This window comes from Maniola hyperantus, chromosome 2, assembly GCF_902806685.2.
Source record: "Maniola hyperantus chromosome 2, iAphHyp1.2, whole genome shotgun sequence".
Taxonomy (NCBI): domain Eukaryota; kingdom Metazoa; phylum Arthropoda; class Insecta; order Lepidoptera; family Nymphalidae; genus Maniola; species Maniola hyperantus.
This window is the reverse complement of record NC_048537.1, coordinates 17,253,171-17,268,576: the sequence shown is the minus strand read 5'-3', so window position 1 is coordinate 17,268,576 and position 15,406 is coordinate 17,253,171. Positions and strand designations below refer to the sequence as shown.

General features: G+C 37.8%; 2 protein-coding genes and 1 long non-coding RNA gene across 4 annotated transcripts in view; 1 reads left to right on the top strand and 2 right to left on the bottom strand.

Annotated features, from left to right (window-relative positions):
- The window catches only part of LOC138404290 (uncharacterized), a 127,348-nt gene that overhangs the window by 8,133 nt on the left and 103,809 nt on the right, over window positions 1–15,406 (bottom strand). The window lies entirely within an intron of this gene.
- Uba5 (Ubiquitin-like activating enzyme 5) overlaps window positions 1–15,406 on the bottom strand; it is a 120,634-nt gene that overhangs the window by 8,133 nt on the left and 97,095 nt on the right. Inside the window, exons 2-5 of the mRNA XM_069507430.1 lie at window positions 4,263–4,437; window positions 3,400–3,535; window positions 2,271–2,632; window positions 1,334–1,520 (exon numbers count right to left, since the gene is read on the bottom strand). Of these exons, the coding sequence (XP_069363531.1) occupies window positions 1,334–1,520; window positions 2,271–2,632; window positions 3,400–3,535; window positions 4,263–4,399 (822 nt within the window). The 5' untranslated portion in view covers window positions 4,400–4,437. The remainder of the gene's footprint in view (window positions 1–1,333; window positions 1,521–2,270; window positions 2,633–3,399; window positions 3,536–4,262; window positions 4,438–15,406) is intronic.
- cd (cardinal) overlaps window positions 6,933–15,406 on the top strand; it is a 28,669-nt gene continuing 20,195 nt past the window's right edge. For both annotated transcript variants that reach the window (XM_034974813.2, XM_069507017.1), the window contains exon 1: window positions 6,933–7,069. The gene's annotated coding sequence lies outside the window, so the exon portion shown is untranslated. The remainder of the gene's footprint in view (window positions 7,070–15,406) is intronic.

Genomic DNA, 15,406 nt, shown 5'->3' with positions numbered 1-15,406 from the left:
GGTCAAGGTTTTTAACCGACTGTCAAAAAGGAGGTGGTTCTTTTTTCTACATTGATTTTTTCGAGGTTTCTGGACCGATTTGCAAATTTTTTTTTAAATCAACAAAAAAGTTTTCGTGGTGTTCACATAAAAAATTCTGGATTCAACTCCTTAATCCTGATGCTGCAGGGTTACTGCCCGCCTGAGTTATCAAGATTCAGGAAGTGTTCATAGTGAATTCATATTGTAGGTACCAAGCAACGACTTTATTCTCAGACTTCAAGTCTCAACTCCTCAACCCTGATGATGTAGGGTACAGCACTCCTAAACTATAATGTTTCAGGAACTGCGGATGATGCAAAATTATTTTAGGTACCAAGCATAGGCTACATCATTGAACTTTGGATCCTAACTCCTCAATCCTGATGCTGCAAAGTACTGAAGTCCTAAATCGTGGGGATTTTAGAATTTCTGATAGTGAATTGATATTTAAAAAAAAAAAATTGAATCGACTGTTAGGCGGAACGAAGTTCGCCGGGTCAGCTAGTATTGTATATAATTGTACATTATTCACTTTTATAACTCATCCATACTAATATTATAAATGCGGAAGTGTCTGTCTGTCTGTCTGCTAGCTTTTCACGGCCCAACAGTTTGATGAAATTTGGTACAGAGTTAGCTTACATCCCGGGGAAGGACATAGGCTACTTTTTATCCCGGAAAATTGAAGTTCCCTCAGGATTTTTAAAAACCTAAATCCACGCGGACGAAGTCGCGGGTATCATCTAGTATTTAATATATTAGAATCAAATATTAATGATCTAAAATCACACAATAATCATTTGTTTCAAATGTCAGTTCATGCAACATATTTTTCGTAACAACCTACAATTTTGTATATTTTTCTGTTCGATTTGACGTTTTTCTAAATTCCTTTGTTCCTTTTCTTGTTAAAACCAACTATCGGTTTGCCCTCAATAAATTACTTCAACTGCGAGAAATATATTTGACTTAGCGACTTTATCCGCGTGGATTTAGGTTTCTAAAATTCCAAGGGGAACTCTTTGATTTTCCGCGATAAAAAGTTGCCTATGTCAATTTCAGGGATGCAAGTTAGCTTTGTAACGAATTTCACATAAATCGGTTAAGCCGATGGGCCTTCAAGCATTCCGTGGGAATTTGATTTTCCAGGATAAAAAGTACCCTATGTCCTTCCCCGGGATGTAAGCTAACACCACACTAAATTTTATCAAAATCGGTGAAACTGTAAGACCGTGAAAAGCTAGCAGACTGACAGACAGACATACTTTTGCAAAAATTTAATTGAGTAAAAACTATATATTTTGATTTTTACCGCGAAGCACGCAGTCTCTCCAGGTATAAGGAACTGTATGTGGCCAGACACTGCGTTCTCACTGACTCCCGACTCGAACCAGCGCTGGTTGAGCTCATTGCAAGCTGTGTTGATGGCCATGCGAGCCTCGAAGTTGTCCACACAGCTCAGCACCAGCTCTACCGGCCCTCCGGTTAGACTGCCTGTGCTGAAAAAAACATATACCGGGTGTAACCAGAACGCAACAGGCGATGGAGAGAGCTATGAGAATGAGGAGATCCGTAGGAGAACTAGAGTAACCGACATAGCTCAACGGATTGCGAAGCTGAAGTGGCAATGGGCAGGGCACATAGTTCGTACAACCGATAGACGTTGGGGTCCCAAGGTGCTGGAACGTGGACGGACGGACGTAGGTGGACGGACGACATCAGAAGAGTCGCAGGGAGCCGCTGGATGGCGGCGGCGCAAGACCGTGGCGTGTGGAAGTCCCTACAAGAGACATATGTCCACCAGTGGACGTCTATTGGTTGATGATGATGATGACGGTGATAAGGTTAGTTCCTTTCTGAACAGGCTTCCAATCTCACCAGGCAGGTCTGAGCAAAATGGACACGGCATCTGCTGCCAAGTTACAAGCTATCTACCCAGACTTCGGAGTCACAAAACTTCTGAAAGTTCTCCATTGTGGTGATATTATAGTTATAAGTGTCTATAACAACATCTGGGTTGATGGCTTGTAAGGTAGCTGCTGCCGCGTCCACTTAGCTCAGGCCTGCCTGGTGAAGTTAGCAGCCTGTTCAGAAAGGAACTTACCTTTTAGTATCACATAATTTCTGGAAGTTCTCCATATTAGTCATATTATAGTCTATAGCAAATCTGGGTTAAGCTTGTACCATCTCATTGTATTTAATCTCCTGCCTGGTGAGGCTGGAAGAAGCCTGTTTAGAAAAGAACTAACCTTATAGTGTCACAAAACTTCTGAAAGTTCTCCATTGTGGTGATATTATAGTTGTAAGTGTCTATAACAACATCTGGGCTGATGGATTGTAAGGTAGCCGCTGCAGTATCCACTTTCCTCAGACCTGCCTGATGAGAATGGAAGCTTGTTTGGAGAGGAACTAACCTTATAGTATCACAAAACTTCTGAAAGTTCTCCATTGTGGTGATATTATAGTTGTAAGTGTCTATAACAACATCTGGGTTGATGGCTTGTAAGGTAGCGGCTGCCGCGTCCACTTTGCTCAGGCCTGCCTGGTGAGGTTGGAAGAATAGCCTGTTCATGTTTGCCAGTTCCACCTTATCATAGTCATATAGGATTAGCTGAAACAAAATAACTATTTTAATACATCATCTCAATTATGTAAATTTTTAGTTTTTCATTTAAATAAATAAAAATAAAATAAAATAGCCTTTATTCACTGATACACTAGTTTTACATCTTATATTACTAACTAAACGTATTACTAATTTCTTATTTCCTATTATTTAATTATCCTATCCTACATAATTTATTCTAAAAAAAATTAGTAACACCAGCAGTTTACAGTTCAGGTTGTCCTCTTTGGACATAGGCCTCCTCTAGACTTCTCCATTTTTTCCTATCTAACGCTAGTCCACGCCAACCCTTTGGCAGGTCATCCTCCCATCTCCTTTGTGGCCGTCCTCTCGCTCTCTTCCCATCTCTGGGGTACCAGTAAGTGACCTCTTTGGTCCATTTATCCTTTGGGGATCTGATCATATGGCCATGGTATTTTTCAATTAGTTTTTATTATTAAGTTATTTAGTTATGGAATAAGTTAATCCATACTAATATTATAAATGCAAAAGTGTGTCTGTCTGTCTGTCTGCTAGCTTTTCACGGCCCAACCGTTCAACCGATTTTGATGAAATTTTGTACAGAGAGAAAAAAAATAAAGAGTTCCCACGGGATTTCAAGAAACCTAAATCCACGCGGAGGAAGTCGCGGGCATCATCTAGTTAGATAATAAAATAAGTGCTTTACAAAGTAAAACAAATCTAATGTAACAGGGAAGGCACTGCCAATGACAAAGTTACGGGGAAAAACTAGTAAAATATAAATTTTGTACCTTGCCAATCCCACATCTTGTAAGCATCTCAGCAGTGACACTGCCCACTCCCCCCACTCCCACCACAGCCACTGACAGTTCTCTTATCTTCTCATAGTTCTCCACTATGCCCATTCGTTTGAGTGCCATCAGACGACTGGAAACATGTTTACAAACAAAATCTAACATGTAATCACAGTTGCAGACAGTTCTAGACCAAAGGACCTCAAAAACAGTTTGAATTTGAATTTTTTGGATAGAACAACTACAGCTTCTTGCTGGTTCTATTTTAGTAGTACAGTGGCACCGATTCTGTTGTCTTTCTCTAAACTAAATTTAGAGTATCTGCATCCTTTTCTTTTTATTATTTGTAAAAAAGGACAGGACATGAATTTTACATTTAAATACTCTAAATTTTAGTGCACACTACAAATTTAAACAATAGGCTCGCCGACTGGCAGCTAAAGTCACGAGGTTTGACGGGTTTAAATTAAACTAAAAACTGTCAAACTGTGTCTGTCCTTTTCATATTATATTAGTAAGAAGAGGATGTGAATACTCTAAAATTTTAGGTGTGCTCAGAATCAGTAGGTACCAGTGTGAATTTAAATTTCCCATTTTTCATCAAATACTGAATGAAAATTTATGTATATTACACGTCATGTATCATTCTTCATCCACTATCCAATGAAACTAACTAAAATATTCCAAAAATACCCTTTTTCAACGTGTGCCTGCTAGAATATTTATTGAACTTTAAGTAGAGAAAAATAACAATTGGGTTGCATAAAAATCACCCAAATAGTTAGCTATATAAATGAGCATCTTAAAGCTCTGAATCAATACAAATTCCAGTAACATATGTTGCAGTATCATCAAAATACCTGTATGGATTGGAGTCCACAACTTCAGACGACATGACATCGATTTTCTGCCGCACTGGGCCGGCATTTCCTTGGACAGCGGCTAGCTTAGCTTCCAATTCGCTTACTTTCTTCTGTAATTCTGCTACAGTTGCCATTTTTAATACAATATCTGAAGATTTTCACAAGAAATTCTCTAAAACTCAACAACACAGCTCAACAAATATAACAAAAGAGACAAATTGTCAAATGTCAACATCACACGTCAATGACAATTGACAACCACCATGACAACAGCAATTTGGGTCATCCTTGCGTCAAACTGACACGTTATAAAATGCGTTCATTTTAATCTTTCACTGTTATTATTTTATATTTCTATGTAGTTAGTTTAGTTAGTTACTTTTTCTTTCGGTCAACTTCTCCATCATGATCATGATCAACCCATTGCCGGCTCACTACCGAGCACGGGTCTCCTCTCGGAGTGAGAAGTGTTTTGGCCATAGTCTACCACGCTGGCCATGTGCGGACTGGTAGACTTCACACACCTTTGAGAACATTATGGAGAACTCTCGGGCATATAGGTTTCCTCTCGATGTTTTCCTTCACCATTAAAGCAAGTGATGGTTAATTACCTACTTAAAACGCACATAATTCCGAAAAGTTAGAGGTGCGTGCCCGGGATCGAACCCCGACCTCCGATTAGAAGGCGGACGTCCTAACCACTAGGCTATTTCAGCGATGTTCTTCTCAATTAAAAAGTCCTAATTCATATACTTAATTCTAATTATTAATTATTGTTCCTTCCTTCGAGTTCAAGAGTTCACTCTAGGTCAACTCCAGTGCGACTCTAGATTCTAGTTCGGCTCGAGTTCAACCCTAGTTCGACTCGAGTTCGGCTCGAGTTCGACTCGAGTTCGGCTCGAGTTCAATTTTAGTTCGACTCGCGTTCGACGTTCGAAATCTTCAATAGGTTGGTTGACGACTCCCCTGGCGCAGTGGTAAGCGCTGTGAACTTATTAGTGGGAGGTCCCGGGTTCGATTCCTGACAGGGGTTTGGAATTATATAATTTCTAAATTTCTGGTCTGGTCTAGTTACCACCCTACCTGCAAAGCCGTGCCGCCAAGCGATTTAGCGTTTCGGAACGATGCCGCGTAGAAACCAAAGGGGCATGGGTTTAATAAAAACTGCCATACCCCTTCCAGGTTAGCACGCTCCCATCTTAGACTGCATCATCACTTACCTCCAGGTGAGATTGCCGTCAAGGGCTTACTTGTATCTGAATAATAATAATAAAACGCCGCGCAATATTCTAGCTGACGCCCGTGCGTACGAACGCGTGGATTTAGGTTTTTAACAATCCCGTGGGAACTCTTTGGTTTTCCGGAATGAAAAGTAGCCTATGTCTGGTCTTTGACGATACCCATGCAAAAAATCACGTCAATCCGTTGCTCCGTTGCGACGTGATTGAAGGACAGACCAACAAACCAATAAACCAACAAACCAACTTTCGCATTTATAATAAGAGTACTTGATTTGTAACCAAGTTTTGATCAATAATTAAGTAATATTCATTTAATTTCAGTATGCTGTACGGGCAAACCGCAAAGTGCGTTCAACATTAATCAATGGATCATTAATGAATGTCGTTTCAACAAGCAAATATTTGCAAACGTCCTAGAGATATTATTTTCATATTCATAATATTAAGTTTAACGAAATACATAAAACCAACACACAGCAAAAAATAACATCAATCAGACACTTTATAAGAAGCACAAAAGACGTTCTGTAGTGCAAGGTGTGATAAATAAGTAGGAAATTGTATTTCGTTTAAAAATTCATTACCTAACCGGTTTTATTTTAAAAATATTCAACCGTAGGTCGATTTCGTAAAACCTGCATCAATCATTATTACAATCTCAATTGTTGTGATTGGCTGAGTTAGTGCGATTCTTGTTGCAACAATGTGTTGTAGCCAATAGTGAGCGGGCATCAACCAATCAGAGGTGATTGCGATCGTGATAGTGTAGCTGTCATTCTACCGCAACCGAGCAGCTGGGTCTTATTTCGCGATGGGTAGGTTCCATTCCACGTACCCAAACTTGAAATAAGTGACTACGTCATTTCTTAACTGACTTCAAAAAAGGAGGTTCTTTTAACATCCACCCTTGCATGTAGAAAAAGTAGCCTAAACAACTATTTTGTCGAAAATGAGTTCTTGACGCCATCTTGAGTAAGGTATGCCAAAAAAGATTAATACCAAGTCGAAAATTATGTCGGTTTGTTAGTTTGTTCCTCATCCACGCCGCAACGAAGTAACAGATCGACGTGATTTTTTGCTTGGCTTACATAATATAGACGGAGAGTGATATAGTTAGGTACTTAGGCTACTTTTATCCCGGATAATCAGAGTTCACGAGATTTTTAAAAACAGAAATCCACGCAGACGAATTCGTAGGTTAGTTTCCTATTAAATCTCTTTCAGAACCTGAAGTGGCAAACCCACGTCCCAAACTTAATATATAAGTTCTTGACAAGAACCTAAACTAGTAACTATGTACTTTTTTCATAGGGCTTCCAAAAAAAGATATTTGAAACGAACAATAATATTATGCCCTTATTAATTGTATCGAGTTCACAAGGCATCATTTCATTCAGTAACTAAAGCAATGGCGTATATCAGTTGTTCGGACGATCGGCTGTGAGCGGGCCGTTGTTGATCGAGTAAAACTTACAGTGACCGGTGCCTGTTAAAGTTATAAAAAAATAAGTGTTTTTTTTTAATTACGTTTAGTTAGAAGTTTAAACTGTTAAATTGAACGCGGTGAGTGGTTGAAAATAAATAAATTATTATTACTTCTTTCGAATTTGGAATTTTCGGGTGTATGTCTGTAATGTATCAATTTTTTTTTAGTTCGCATACTTTTGTTTATTTAAGTAATTAGAAAATCCATTAATTTTTTGTTAAAAGCTAACCTTGGGAACCTTTAGTGATGAAAACTGATAGCTAGCTTAAAATCTTAAAAGTTTCAAATCGTCAAAAATCTCAAAATATTATCTTTTATTGGACTGTTAAAGCACAGTACATTTAAGATTATATTTTCCCCCTAGAATATGAAGGGCTTAGGCCATAATCCACCATGATAGCCAAGAAATGATTACTTAATAATTCTCCAGCCACGTTATCCAAGTGCGGATTGGCCAACTTCACACACATGGAGAACTTTCAGGTTTCCCCAAGATGTTTTCCGGATATTACTAACTCCATAACTAAAATTCGAAACTCCACGGATACGTACAAAGCGATTTGCCTCCTCATTTCTAATTCGAACCGCTAAGATTTGGAACACCCTTCCAATATCAGTTTTCCCCTCCAATTATAATAACATGGGTACCTTCAATAGCTGTGATAGCCTAGTAGTAAGGACGTCCGCCTTCTAATCGGAGGTCGGAGGTTCGATCCCGGGCAACCTTAACTTTTCGGAGTTATGTGCGTTTTAAATAATTATACATCACTTGCTTTAACTGTGAAGGAAAACATCGTGAGGAAACCTGCATGCCTGAGAGTTCTCCATAATGTTCTCAAAGGTGTGTGAAGTCTACCAATCCGCAGATGGCCAGCGTAGTAGACTATGGCCCAACCCTTTGAGAGAAAGACCCGAGCTCTGCAGTGAGCCGGCGATGCGTTGATCATGGGTACCTTCAAGACAGGAGTGAATAGGCATCTTCTAGGGCTCTAGGCAAGTGCGCTCCATCTTAGGCTGCATCATCACTTGCCACCAGGTCTGATTGCAGCCAAGCGCTGGGCTATAAATAGATTTAAAAAAAAACTTACTTAAAAGTTAGAGGTGCGTGCCCGGGATCGAACCAATGGCCGATCCACTGAACTACTCGGCTATCAACGCTTGAATAACGATAACTATCATGTTAATTAAGAAATTGGAAATAACAGCAAGATCATTAGTGTAACAATTATTTGTAATAGATAACCAAAAAAGGAAATAATTAACTATGCAAAAACGGGCATTTAACGACCGAAGTTAATCTATCGATCTATCTATCTATCTGATTTTAAGTTACTAAGTAAGTAAAGGTATGATTCCGAACCACGCAGCACGCAGCAGCGCTGCCGCAACAGTGTTGTCACCAGCTGTCACAGTCCTGTCGCGGCACTACTGCAGCAATGTAGCGGCAGCAATGTAGCGGCAGCAATGTAGCGGCAGCAATGTAGCGGAACGCACTGCCTAGCTCGGCTATCATTGCTATTTTCAATTTTCGAAGTAATATAACTATATCAAGTGGGGTATCATATGAAAGGTCTTCATCTGTACATTCTAAAACAGATTTTTATTTATTTTTATGCATCATAGTTTCTGAATAATCGTGCAAAATGTCGAAAAAATACGACTGTTGTACGGAACCCTCGTTGTGCGAGCCTGACTTGCACTTGGCCGGTTTAATCGTGTGGGGAGGAGGAAAATCCTCATAGATACCTCTGGCATGCCCGACTCCATTGGGGAACTGTGGCGCTGGAGTGTGTGTAGTCTGCCAATCCGCACTGGACCAGCGTGGCGGACTATGACGTCTATGACGCATCAATAATGCCATCAATAATGTGAAAAATTTCGAAAGAAGAAATCAGCGCATTACTGGCAAACATCGTTTATTAATAGTAAGGGGAGGGAAGGGGGGGGGGGGGACTAGGGAAAATATTCTTTCGAATTATTCTTGTCAACCAATTTTGATCAAACGATCGAATGCTCTCTATCTGAATCGGTGACACACTTTCTCTGTAAGCAACATTTTTATTTCTCTCAAGGATGCGCACGAGTCACGAGTCACGAACACAAACCGGAAAAATTAAGTATGCATCTAGTAAATAACTATCCTTTATAATATGTCGCAGATGAATTAGTAATTATTTAATTAAGCCACTTAAAAAAACGGTCCAGTGCGAGACAGACTCGCGCACCGCGGGTTCCGCACTATAGTCGTGTTTATTCGACATTTTGCACGATAATTCAAAAACTATGATGCATGAAAACAAATAAAAATCTGTTTTAGAATGCACAGGTAAAGCCATTTCATATGATACCATATCAAATACAAGTGGGGTATCATATTATAAATTATATGACGTATTAAAAAAAAACTACTTACTAGATTCTAGTTCAAACCCATTTTCTATACCATTTTTCGTGATATACCCATTTTTCGTGATATACCTATTGAAGCCACTTTTTTCCGAAACTATAAGAGCTATATTGTTGAAACTTGGTAAATACTGATGTATTCTGTGAACCGCATTAAGATTTTTACACAAAAATAGAAAAAAAAAACAATAAATTTTGGGGCTCCCCATACTAATTAGAACTGAAACTCAAATTTTTTTTTTCATCAATCCCATACGTGTGGGGTATCTATGGATAGGTCTTTATTTTTAAAAATAATATTGAGGTTTCTAATATGATTTTTTTTCTAAACTGAATAGTTTGCGCGAGAGACACTTTTGGTAAAATGTGTGTCCCCCCCGACTGTAACTTCTAAAATAAGATAATGATAAACTAAAAAATATATATAATGTACATTACCATGCAAACTTGCACAGAAAATTGGTTTGAACGAGATCTAATAAGTAGTTTTTGATTTATCGTGCAAAATGTCGATAAAATACAATTGTACTACGGAACCCTCAGTGCGCGAGTCTGATTCGCATTTGGCCGGTTTTTTAATGAGAGCTTGACACGAGTTGAATCATATTTCAAGTTCTAAACTTCTAATGCTAAACCGAACGAAAGAGGGCATAATGATATCGTAAGGCTTCTCCCAATTAATGCCACGACGCGAAGCGACGCGCGACGGATAGACCTCAATATCAGTTCCTTGAACCAATTAATGCGTTCGTCCTCCTAGTTAACCTATACCTAACTACCTCGTATAGTAGCTAACCTATTGGGCTCTGGATCACTAGTCAAAGTCAAAGTCAAAGTCAAATGATTTATTCAAAATAGGTAATAAATTACTCTTATTGATTGTCTGGTATAGTGTTAGATTTGTAAGATATAGTGGTGATAATTATAACGCAAACTTAAAACTAAAGCTACGAGGGTTCCAAACGCGCCCAGGTCTGAGAAGAGCCCACAACAAACTCAGCCGGGTATTCTTTTTATTATCACCACTTTACAAAATTATTGAAACTTATTAGAACTATCACAAAGTCGTTAAGCAACTCATTCCCAAGCTTGCTTATCATTTAAATAATCCTTTACATTGTAATAGGATTTTTCAATTAGTTTACGTTTTATGAAAACTTTGAACTTGTTGAGAGACATCTCCAATATGTCTTCTGGAAGCTTATTATAGAAATGTATGGAATTACGAGCAAATTAATTGCTAACTTTACTGAGCCTAGAGGCGGGATAGTCCCGGGTTCGATCCTGGGTCGGGCCACAAAACCTACCTATAAGTAGTACCTACTAGTATTTTGACGACCTCACTGGCGTAGTGGTAAGCTCTGTGGTCTTATTAGTGGTAGGTCCCGTGTTCGATTCCCGGCAGGAGTACGAAATTTTATAATTTTTAAATTTCTGGTCTGGTCTGGTGGGAGGCTTCGGCCGTGGCTAGTTACCATCCTACCGGCAAAGCCGTGCCGCCAAGGGATTTAGCGTTCCGGTACGATGCCGTGGAGAAAACGAAGGGGGTACCCAAGTAACACAAAAGTGCTGCATATCAACTGATTTACCGTCCACATTGGAAACTTTAGCTGCATAAACGTTCTATATAATAGCTGAATAATAGCTGAATAATAGCATCCTCAGAAGATATAACTCTGATTTGGGCACAAATTATTCAGCAACTAGCTGATTAACTGCCCACAACTGCGTTATATCAGCATTATATAAGCATTATTAAAGGTAACAGCCGCCCCAAGAGCTGAACATTGGCTGATAAAGAGAGTGTATATTACCCATTATGCAGCTAAAACTACAAACCAGCACCCTTTTTGCGCTTTTATGCAGCTAAAAGAGAAATTGTGAATAAATATTACTCCAATGCTTTATTATTTCGATATTCTGCATGCAGTGTTTACGTACTACACTAAGTGACATATCTATTTTTGAAGTGAAAAGTTAATTCATTTTCGGTAAGTGAAACTTGTATTTGTGTATTAGTGTCTGAAATTTGATAGGGAAAGCAAGTTTATCGTCAAATATCATATACTTTTAGACCAAAATTTTCACGCGCCCTCGAAATATAACTGTTTTCTTGGAAATTCTATTATAAAATGGATTGTAATATTATAAAAATGCCAGCAATTTCTTAGTTACGGAACATTGAATTTGACGATAAGCTTTTTACTTATAAATTATTAAAAATCTTTTCCAAAACCAGTAGATATTTTCGCAGACAAAATAAAAATAAATAGTAAATATCATAAAATATTATAGTTTAGAACATGGAAAATGGTGGACAAGCAATGTGAACCGTTATAATGCTTTAAGAGCTATATTAAGGTGCTAAGGGCATATTAATCAGCAACAAGCTGATACAAGTAGCTCCTGTGTCTAACAAGTCAGCCCTAGATCGATGTAGAGCTTGATAGTCGGTAACATATACGACAAAGCCCTACCCAATGAACAGCTGAATAATCTGTCAAGGATTAACTTTTAGGGGTCCGTGGTGAACGCTTGGACATGAGATAATAAGTCGGTTACCTACTTTTTAGGTACTCGTAGTCTATAAAAGTTATAATTTTATTGCACCTATTAAAAAATCGTGGATAAAATAGATACAACACGTCTGCCGTGCACACTATTTAAGATGCGGGGCCAATTCGTCATTAGTTTATAATACTTATTATAACTTTATTTCACAGGGTAATTCACAACTGGACGCAGCAGCTGGTACAAGTGATTAGCTCGGAGAACATGAACACTCTGATGATCAAGCTTTAATTTTGGATAAACTCAATACAGCCATAGAAAATCAAACACAAATTGCCCTCCTTGTCGGTACAATTGGATGAAACAAATACCTCAATTACTCAGCACTATGAGCAGCCAGTAAATATTAATCTGCTGCAGCGGAAGAAAGAGAAAGCTCCAATAGAAAAATACCAATAACCAGTTTTTTTGAGTTTTCTATTTTTTTTAGGAGTTTTTAATTACTAATAATAATTAACTTTCAATATTATTGTAGATGAAACTTTTATGTTCTGTTCTATCTATTGTTTATGTAAAAATTAATGGAAATTAAAGCCTGAATATAACCACAAATGCAGTTTATATTTCTTAAATAGCACCTAAATATTACACATACTACGTAACAATGGAACGAAGTACTGATACAATGTAGCAAAGTATAGACCAAAACTCGTTTTTAGAACTCTCAAAGATTACCGTCAATGTTTATTTTTAAAGAAATTGTATCTGGAGCCTCTTTCCAACAAAGCAATATTTTTTCACAGGAATTAATATTACATGATTCCTTAAAAAAATCGAAGAATGCGAATACGCATTCTTCGATTTTTTTAAGGAGATTTCTCTGGGTATTAAAAAAAATATGGAACCCTCATCTTATAAAATTTGCACTCTTTCATGGCTCACTTAACTTGCGGTTATGGTTCATTGTTTCCCTTTCTCTGATTAAATGCCTACGGGAGTACAATTATTCAGCCCAATTAAGGACAAAGGGTAACAAGTGAATAGTTATATACCAGTTTGCTGTAATTTAGCACCATATAGTTTCACCAAAAGTGATCATGTGACTTAGATAAGTGCAGTTATAGGAGTGCGTATAACAGCTGATTAAAACTGTGAAAGTTCCACTATATGCAGCATAAAGCGTTAATTGAATTCACAGAAGAACTAATAGCATTATAATAACTCACATGTGCTCTGTTAAAATGCAAACATTTGAAAGATACACTTGTGACCTTTTATTCAGAAAATAGCTGAGTTAGAGTCCACAAATGTACTTTATTATAGCTGACAGTGTTAAAAATTGCTAATAGCTGAATAACATGACCTGTGCACCTGCTAGTAACGCTCGCAGCATTACAGCGGTGCCTTCGTGGTGCTTAATAAAGTCAATATACAGGCGAAAGCGTAATATTAGGCTTTTGCAGTGACGGTGGACTCTAATAACTCTTCATAAACGCTTAAAGTACCGATGTGGACCTCATGTGACATCTTATAATGCAGTTTTGTGTTACTTGGGTATGGGTTTAATACAAACTGCCATACCCTTACCTGATTAGCCTGCTTCCATCTTAGACTGCATCATCAACCACCAGGTGAGATTGCAGTCAAGGGCTATTAACTAGGTAGGGCGGTAACTAGCAACGGCCGAAGCCTCCCACCAGAGATAATCTTCTTTCTTCAGAGTTCTTCATAATGTTCTCGAAGGTGTGTGAAGTCTGCCAATCCGCACTTAGCTAGCGTGACCAAAACCCTTCTTACTCTGAGAGGAGACCCGTGCTCTAGTGAGCCGCCGAAGGGTTGATCAAGATGACGATGATGATGATGATTTGCACCAGCAAAACAAACTCAATGAGGAAGCAACTAGTTTTGGAAATGACGAGCTACACAGACTCGTCGGGCGAGAATCAAAGCACTAAAGGTTACGGAAAATTTATGCACCGAACATTTTGAGTTTTGAACTTTTCATTTCCTGTTGATAAATGAAATGATAAGATAATATGATAAGAATATCGACATTTTCACACTCGTTGCACTGAGAGTCCGGGATTTTGGATTGAAAAAAGGTGATCTGAGGAAAAAACCTGAAAAACTGTCAATTTAACAAATACTTAAATAAAAAATAAATTGCATTAGGAAAAACACCTTTTTCTTTTATATATTTAGAGTAACTTATGCTCGCGTGGACTATACAAATTTCAAACCCTTAGGGCTTGAATTTTCAAAAATCCTTTCTTAGCGGATGTCTACGCCATAATAGCTATCTGCAATCTGCATGCCAAATTTCAGCCCGATCCCTTCAGTAGATTGAGCTTGATAGATCAGTCAGTCAGTCACCTTTTCCATACTAGCTGCCCCGGCGAACTTCGTACCGCCTAACAGTCGATTCTTTTTAGAATTTTTTTCAAATTTTTCTCTCCGTAAGAACCATCCTCGTACTTCAAGGAATATTATGAAAAAAGAATTAGCGAAATCGGTTCAGCTGTTCTCGTGATTTGCGATCAGCAACACATTCATCGATTCATTTTTATATAATAACTAGCTGATTCCCGCGGCTTCGCCTGCGTGTATATATTATAGCCTATGTCACTCAGGAATAATGTAGCTTTCTACTGGTGAAAGAATTTTCAAAATCGGTTCAGTAGTTCCAGAGATTACCCCCTACAAACAAACTTAACGACATTACCTCTTTATAATATTAGTATAGATAATATATAGTATAGATATTTGTATAACGCGAACTCGCCATCCTCACATAAATTACAGTTTCTAGAGGATGGCGAACTGTTTATTTAAATATGTATTATTGAAATTTACGTGATCAATAAAAATAAAAATAAAAAGATAAAAAAAAAGATATAGATAGAGATTATATAGATTAAAACTGCCATACCTTCCAAGTTAGCTCACTTTCATCTTAAACTACATCATCACTAGATAAGACCATAGTCAAGGGCTAACAGCTTTAAAATAGAAAAGTAAGTAGGTAGTCCTAGTTGCGTTTATGTGGTTGGTATTAAATAATAATAAAAAATAAAATAAAATAATTTTATTTCAGGCAATGACAAAACAAGTTACAACCCATAACAATATACACACAATATAGAGCAGATTACATTGAATATTAGAATTGAATTGAATAACAATATAAATTAAAAAAAAAAAAAAAAAAAATGGAGCTAACAATTTAAAAATAAACTAATCTAAGTAAAGGTGTTATTATCGCACCGATGCAGGTTGGACCAATGTTTTGTGAAAGGATTACTAAGATCCTCTACAATAGCACATAAGATAGCGTTGGTACTGTATGTCAGTCTTTCCCAGTAGGAAGTATTGACCACAAGTTCGACAGAATCCGCTGTGGTATGGTTATAACTTAATACTAAATATATTTGAAGCCTGGGAGGAATCACGTGATGCGCTTGGCGTTTTATGTGATTTATCCAAGGCTTTCGACTGCG